Below are 7,514 nucleotides of genomic sequence, written 5' to 3'. Positions count from 1 at the left end.
GATTGGACGTTCCAGGGGCGTGGTTGGGCGCTCTAGGAGCGTGATTGGACGTTCCGGGGGCGTGGCTGGGCGCTCGGGGGCGGGGCTCAGTGATCCGGGAGCAGGGCTCGGCGATCGCGAACGGAGCTGGGCTCTCGGAGGCGGGGCTGGACGTCCGGGGGCGTGGCTCGGCGCTCGGGGGCTGGGCTGGACGCGCGGAGCGTGACTGGTCGTTTGGGGGGGCTCGGCGCTCGGGGGCGTGGCTCGGCGCTCGGGGGCGTGGCCGGGTGTTCCGGGGCGGGGCGGGGAGACGGGCCGGGTGGAGGCCTGGCCTGCGAGTCCCGGCCCGGTTCGGCTCCGCGGTCCGAGCGGTCGGGGCGGCGCGGTGGCGCCTGGGCACTGGAGTCCCGCCATGGCGGCGAGCTGGGCACTGGCGTGCGGCCGGCTCCGGCGCGGCCCGGGGGCGCGGCTGGCCGCGCGCTTCTGCAGCGGGGCGCCGGGGCCGCGGCCCACCCGCGCGCGGCAGCGGGACGGCGTCAGGTAGGAGCCGCCGACCTTGCGGGCCGCGTCCGCGCCGCCCTCGCGCCTGGCCCGCGCCCAGGGGCGCCGCGCGGCGGGGAAGGGGCAGCGCGCCCGGGACCCGGCGGGGAAGGCGCTGGCGCGCGCGCGGCCCACCGGCTGGCACCCCCGGCACCCCCGGGCCCCCTGCGTCGCCGAGTGTGGCCCCGACCGGACAGACACACCTGGCCCCCCGGCCCCCCGGCGCGTCCAGGGGTGCGGCCTGCAGTCCCCACCCGCTGCCCACCTCCCCGCCTCCTGGGCAGCCGCGCTGGACTTCAGAACCCCCAGGCTCTGGGCCCCCTCCGTGTCCCCGGGGCTGCCGGGCACGTCCTCCCTCTGCCCAAACCGCCTGTAGCTTTTTCCTCTCCCAGACTGCACCTCCCCCACCCCTCGGGCCCTGCCCCAGGCTCAGGGCCCGGTTGGGATGCCCCGTCCAGCAGCCAGCCAGGAGGGAGAGAGGAAGAGAGAAAAGGAGAGAGAGAGGGAGAGAGATAGCGGGAGAGAGAGAGAGGAAGAAAGAAAAGGAGAGAGAGAGGGAGAGATAGCGAGAGAGAGGGGAGAGAGGGGGAGGGAGAGAGAGCGGGAGAGAAGGAGAGGGAGAGAGAGAGGAGAGAGGGAGGGGGAGAGGGAGAGATCGAGAGAGGGAGAGAGAGAGAAGGAGACGGAGAGAGGGAGGGGGGAGAAAGAGAGGGAGGGAGAAGAAAGGGAGAGAAAGAGGGGGAGGGAGGGGGGAGGAAGAGAGGGAGGGAGGGAGAGAGAGAGAGAGAAAGGGGGAGAGAGAGAGAGGGAGGGAGAGGGAGATCTGTCCAGCTGGGCTTGGGGCTGAAGTCTCCGGGCTGTACCCGCTGTGCGGTGCTGGGGTCACACCCCGGGTCAGACTCGCCCAGGCAAAGCAGCCCAACCCAGAGCGTCTCTCGTCAGCCCTGGACACCGCAGGGCAGCCGCGGGCTCCTGCACGCTGGCCCCCGCCTGGCCGTGTCAGAGCCGGCCCCTGTCACGCTGCCCCTCACAGAGCCCTGCCCTGCTCGGGCACGCCTCACCCGGCCCCTCCTGAGAAGGGGGACCTGCCGCGGGGCCTGGAGCCCCCACCGTGGGGAGCCTCCCCCCGCGAGTGGCCGGAGGGGCCCGGGCTCACGGCCGCACTCTCGCAGGAGCATCGTCCTGAGCAACCCGCAGCGGCGGAACGCGCTGTCCCTGGCCATGCTGAGGTCCCTCCGCGATGACCTCCTCCACGAGGCCGACAGCCCGCAGCTCAAGGTCATCGTCATCTCAGGTGTGTCTCCGGGCGCCCTGGGCGGCCAGAGCACCTTCTCCGAGCCTTTGCCCCGGAGGGTCATCCCAAAGTTCCTTCCGAGGAACATCAGCTCTGGAGGCCGAGACTTGGGCCTGGGTGGGGGCTGTGGTGAGGCTCGATCCCCACCACCAGCAGGCGTGGTCCCTGAGCACAGAGCCAGGAGTCCACCCTGAGCACCACCAAGGGTGGCCTCCAAAACAAACAAATGGACCCGCCTGTGGAAGGCGAGCACAGCTGCCCTGTGTGCCCGCCGGCCGGCCTCCAGCCCGTGCCCTCGCCACGGGCCCTCCCGGGCCGGCAAGGCTGCCAGGGCTCGCGGGGCTGGCCCGCACGCCCGCTCCAAGCGTCTGCGCGTCCTTGGGCAGAAAGGGCAGGGGGGCCCCCACCCGCCTCACTCCCCTCTTTGCCCAAGAGTTGTTGACGGGAGCGTGTGGGGTGGCATCAGCCAAGCCACGGGAGGGGAAGCGTCCAGGGCAGCTGGGGGCCCTCCGCGCTGTGTCTGGCGTGGTTTAGGGGGTCAGAGCTCGGGCCCCCGGGGGAGCTGAGTTTGGGGAGCGTTGCTTCTCCTCGCCGGCAGGCGCCGTGTCACGTGGGGCGGGAGGGAGGGGCGCAGCCGCACACAGCGTGCCCACCCACCGGGGAGCCCCTATGAAAGCAAGGGGCGGTTGGTGTCACCTGTCCTGACGGCCGTGCCGTGGGACTCCGGCTTCGGGGCAGGGTCTCGGGTGTCAGATCCCGCCTCGGGGGTCTTTGGGGCATCCCCACACGTGAGCCCTGAGCCCCTCAGCCACGCCAGAAGCCAAGATTAGTCGCTGAAAGGGGCTCTTGGGCTGCAGAGGCAGCTCAGGTTCTACCCCAGGCCCCCGTAGGGCGCCTGCTCCAGCCCTAGTGCCACCGGCCGCCCCAGCACCGCAAGGGGGGCCCAATCAATAACAATAGCAATGAAGGGGCTCTCCAGGCGGGGGAGACCCCTCAGGGGGCCCGACTGGGGCCAACCCGGCCTCACAGGGTCCCCCCACGGCCCAGGCTCAGTCCCCTGCACAGCGGGGCCGCGCGAGCTGACCCCCTCCCGTCCTTCTCAGCCGAGGGGCCCGTCTTCTCTTCGGGGCATGACCTGAGGGAGCTGACGGGGGAGCAGGGCCACGACGTCCATGCCGACGTGTTCCGGACGTGTGCCGAGGTGAGCCAGGCGGGTGGGGCCCTGTGGGGGTCCCCGGGAGATGCCCCCCCAGCCTGGTTCCGGGGGACCCCTCGGGCAGGGAGCTGCTGATTCTGGTTCTTCAGAAGGGGCCAGAATCGGTGGGGGGGAGGGCGCTGGCCTCACACGTGGCCAACCGAGCTTTCACTCGGGCACCTCGTGGGTCCCTGAGCACTGCCAGGCATCACCCCTGAGCACTGAGTGGGGAGTCAGCCCTGAGCACCACCAGGTGTGGCTCCCCACAAGATAAAAGAGGAAGAGGCGGGGTTTGCTCTTGTGTTTATACATCGTCGGAAACCGCTAGATCCACACCCGTCCTGAGAGTCGCCGGCCCGGCTTACGGGGTCTGTCTCAGTGGCCCCGCTTTAAGCTATGGAGAGGCCTGGTCAGAGGGGAAGAGCCGGAGGGAGCCCTGGGCAGTGCTCCGCCCCCGGGAGCAGGAGGGCGACGGGGACTCGCCTGCACTCAGGCTGGGGACCCGCCGCAGCCCAGCAGCGGGCAGCTGGCAGCGCCTGGTGAGGGAGGGGGCACTCGGCAGTTCCGGCTGCGCACCCCGAACTCCTCGGCCCCCCTCTTGTGTCAGGTCGAGGTGCTGATTTGGGGACATCCGTGTCCCCCTTTGCCTGCTCATGGAGCACTGGCCCGAGCACTGCTGTTCCGTGGGGCAGAGCAGGGTCGAGTTTGGAGCACATCAACCCCCAAGTGGCACGTTAGCCAGGGGGCGGGCGGGGGGCACCTCCAAGAGAGCACGGGGCTAAGGCCCCAGCCCCGCACAGCTGCTGGCTGACGCAGGCAGAGGTGGGGCCACTCTGTCCGGCACCCTCGGCCAGGGTCAGGGCAGGCTGAGGTTTCGGGGCGGGCCGGGTGTCCTCTGGGAGGTGTGGGGCCGAGGACAGTGGGTGCCACCCCTCCCCGGGGCGGGCCAGGCTCCGAGGTCTGAGCGTGAGGCTGCGAGGGGCTGAGGGGTCCCCAGACCCCCACACGGCTGTTCTGGGGGGCAGCGGGGGCTGCTGCCAAGCCGCGGGGTCTCAGCCCACCACCGCCGTGAACCCCTCGGCTCTGGTGCCGGGCTGGTACCGCGTCGGGTCACACAGCCGCTGCCCTTGGAGGGGCGGCCCCCCTCCCCACAGCCCTGCACGCCTGTCCCGGCAGGTCATGATGCTGATCCAGCGCCACCCAGTCCCCGTCATCGCCATGGTGAACGGCCTGGCCACCGCGGCCGGCTGCCAGCTGGTGGCCAGCTGCGACATCGCCGTGGCCAGCGACAAGTCCTCCTTCGCCACCCCGGGGGTGAACATCGGGCTCTTCTGCTCCACCCCCGGCGTGGCCCTGGCCAGGGCCGTGCCCAAGAAGGTAACGCCCGCCCCAGGGGGGGCATCCTCGGGGGGCGGGGCCGGGCCTGCAGTGTCTCAGCCTTCTCCTCTCGGGCCAGTTCAGAGCACAGGCACCGCCCCAGCGGGCTGGTGGGGTGCTGAGACAGGCCTGGAGGGCGGCCCCCAGGGGCAGAGCTGGCCGGGGTGGGAGGGCCACGGCCAGACAGGCCGGACACTGCCCGGCTCTGGTCCTGGTCTGTGCCCCCCCCCATTCTCGCCCCGAAGCTCAGACGGCTCAGGACTCTGGGGTGCGTGAATGCCGGGCCGGGGCAGCAGGTGAGGCCAGGAGCTGACCACCTGTGGGCAGTTAACCCTCCCCCCGGCTTCGGGGGCCACACCTCTCACGGGGGGCCCATTCAGAGGTTCAACGGGGACATGTGTCCCCCGTGCACCCCGGGGACCTGGGCAGAAGCTGTAAAGTGACCCTTGAACACAGGCCACTCGCGTGGGCCCTCAGGGTCCTCTCCTGGGCCCCCCGGAGCCCGGCCCGCCTGTCCTGGAGATTCCCGCTCTGCCAGGCCAGGGCCCGTGTGTGCGCCAGCCGGCGCCAGCCCCGCCCTGCACCCGAGCAGCGGGCACGGGGCCCGAGGCTGGAGCCTTCTGTCCGCCCTGCACGTCCCGGGAAGGTTCTGGAAGGACGCTGTTGTGCGTGCGTGAGGGGCAGTGGGTCCTGTGAGGAGTCGTCACAGACAGGCGGGGGCCAGGGAAGCGAGTGACCGTCTGCCGTCCCCAGGTGGCCATGGAGATGCTGCTCACAGGGGAGCCCATCTCGGCCCAGGAGGCCCTGCGCCACGGGCTGCTGAGCAAGGTGGTGCCCGAGGGGCAGCTGGAGGCCGAGACGGCGCGGATTGCTGGCAGGATCGCGGCCCTCAGCCGGCCCGTGCTGGCGCTGGGCAAAGCCACCTTCCACCGGCAGCTGCCGCAGGACCTGCCCACGGCCTACCACCTGGCCTGCCAGGCCATGGTGGACAACCTGGGCCTACAGGACGGCCAGGAGGGCATCACCGCTTTCCTGCAGAAGAGGAAGCCCCACTGGTCCCACTGACCGCCCGCCCGGGGCCAGAGGAAGCGCTGGCCAGCGGGGGAGGGTCGCCAGCTCAGCAGGAGGGGCTGCCCTGGCCCCAGCACTGGGCAAATTAAAACCTAGAGCTGACCCTGATTCGCCCACGCGGGCCCCAGCAGCCTCGACCCACAGGCCCAGCCACACCCTGGGGACAGGGCCCCACCAGGAAGGGTCGGAGGGCGCCGTGCTGCCTGCGTCCCCCCCGTCCGCTCCCGGGCCGGCAGGCAGCGGGCTCTGCTCCTTCCTGCGGCTCTCTCCGTTCCTGCCGGCCACTTCACGCCTGGCCTGCCGGGTCAGACTGGCCGGTGACCCTGAGCCCAGGGCAGCTAACGGGCCACAGCAGGACCTGGGCTGCGCCAGGGTGGGTCCCAGGGCACGGGAAGCAGGGGCCCCTGTCCCCGCACCACAGCACCGTCTGTGCCTTTCTGCCCGACTCCCATTCCGCTGGGATCTGCAAGCCGCTGCAAAAGCAGAGCCAAGTGCCTTCCCCGAAGCTCACGCCGGTGGCCGACGGAGCTGTGAGTCTGGGCCGTCCCGGGGCACCCGCCCACCGTGGCCTCCTGCCGCCGCCCTGCCCGCTGCTCTGTTTCCCCTCCCATGCTTGGAGCTGGTGCCTTCCCTGATAGAATGGGGCGGGGTGTTCACGGAGAGCTTGGCAGGGAGAAGAGCAACAGGGCCGGGAAAGTGGGGGCCTGGCTGCAGCCCTCCCGCCCACCACCCAGAGCATCCACCGGGCACAGCTGGGCCTTCTCGCCGGCCCTCAGGCAGGTTGACGTTCATTAGAAATAGCGCTTCTGGGCTGGAGCGATAGCACAGCGGGGAGGGCGTTTGCCTTGCACACGGCCGACCTGGGCTCGATTCCCAGCATCCCATAGGGTCCCCTGAGCACTGCCAGGAGTAATTCCTGAGTGCAGAGCCAGGAGTAACCCCTGTGTATCGCCAGGTGTGACCCCAAGAGTTAAAAAAAAAAGAAATAGCACTTCATTTGTGATTTTTGTTCCTTGGCAATCATTAGGTTCTACATGATTGACGATGTTTGACTGTCAATAAAAGATCATATTTCCAATTTGCAAGGCTTTTTCAGATTTTCCCTTTCATTTTCCTGCCCTTGCTTTGCCCCGTTGATCTTTCCTGCTCTGCGGCACCGGGGAGGGTGGCAGGCAGTGCCCGGGGAACGCCCAGCCTGCGGATCACGGTGCCTCATCTGAGAACTTCCCTGAGTCTCCGGCCGAGGTTCCCTCACGCGCCCCTGCTCTGAGAAACCGCTGAGCCTTTAGGAAAAGGAAAACTCGGTTTGCTGCTGCCTCAAGTGGGTGCGAGGGGCCCTGTGCGTCTCCTGCCGTACACACACACACATGCAGGCTCGTGTGTGCACCGGCTCAGACACACGTGCATGTGGCGGGTTTGCATTCTCAGACTGGAGCATGGAGGCCTCCAGTGGGACATGCCAGAATTGAACGTGGGTCTCCAGCATTCTGCCCGACATGGCAGAAACACACATGATGACCCCGGGTCAGGCAGGACGCAGCACACCAGTCAGGGTAGAGATGTGACACTGAGTGTCCACATCCTTGAAATGGCCACAGCCCTAGGGGGAAACTCAGAAGCCTCCAGGAAATGTCCTAAATGCCTGGGAGTGTAAATGTCGTTCCGAAGTGAGAAGGAAGTGGCCGGGCCAGAACACTGCTGGGAGGAACCCTGGGACCCCCCCCAACACACACACACACAGACGCATGCACATGCACACGCGCACACACACAGCACCACCCAGCAACTCCAGGTGTAGCCCCCAAACGCAAAACAAAATAAAAACCCAAGCACCCAAAATTCTCTTTGTTTCTGTTTGGGTCCTCACCTGGCAGTGCCCAGGGCTAACTCCTGGCTCTGCACTCAGGGGTCACTCCAGGGAGGTTTGGGGGACCATATGGGGTGCCGGGGATCAAACTGGGTCGACCACATGCAAGGCGACAGTCACCTCCGCATCATCTTTCGAGCTCAAACCCATCTTTACAAACCTGGTTGCTTTCCTGACGAACCAGCTGGAAG

The 7,514-nt window shown here is 68.6% G+C and overlaps 1 protein-coding gene across 1 annotated transcript; it reads left to right on the top strand.

The window, feature by feature from the left end:
• The first annotated feature begins 288 nt into the window (after positions 1-288).
• On the top strand, positions 289-6,541 carry ECHDC3 (enoyl-CoA hydratase domain containing 3). The gene is made up of 5 exons (XM_055146979.1): positions 289-519; positions 1,692-1,813; positions 2,917-3,014; positions 4,185-4,385; positions 5,139-6,541. The coding sequence occupies exons 1-5, from the start codon at positions 392-394 to the stop codon at positions 5,448-5,450; spliced, it is 861 nt and encodes a 286-aa protein (XP_055002954.1). The 5' UTR covers positions 289-391; the 3' UTR covers positions 5,451-6,541.
• The last annotated feature ends 973 nt before the right edge of the window (positions 6,542-7,514 follow it).

The sequence above is a fragment of the Sorex araneus genome, chromosome 9 (genome assembly GCF_027595985.1).
Source record: "Sorex araneus isolate mSorAra2 chromosome 9, mSorAra2.pri, whole genome shotgun sequence".
NCBI lineage: Eukaryota > Metazoa > Chordata > Mammalia > Eulipotyphla > Soricidae > Sorex > Sorex araneus.
Note: the sequence above shows the minus strand (reverse complement) of the source record. Positions and strands in the feature narration are given on the sequence as shown.

Excerpts from the sequence above, each read along its gene's own strand:
- ECHDC3 (XM_055146979.1), top strand. The coding sequence starts at position 392 with ATGGCGGCGAGCTGGGCACTGGCGTGCGGCCGGCTCCGGCGCGGCCCG. Across the intron at positions 520-1,691 it reads CGGCAGCGGGACGGCGTCAG|GAGCATCGTCCTGAGCAACC; the intron begins GTAGGAGCCGCC and ends GCACTCTCGCAG. Across the intron at positions 3,015-4,184 it reads TGTTCCGGACGTGTGCCGAG|GTCATGATGCTGATCCAGCG; the intron begins GTGAGCCAGGCG and ends CTGTCCCGGCAG.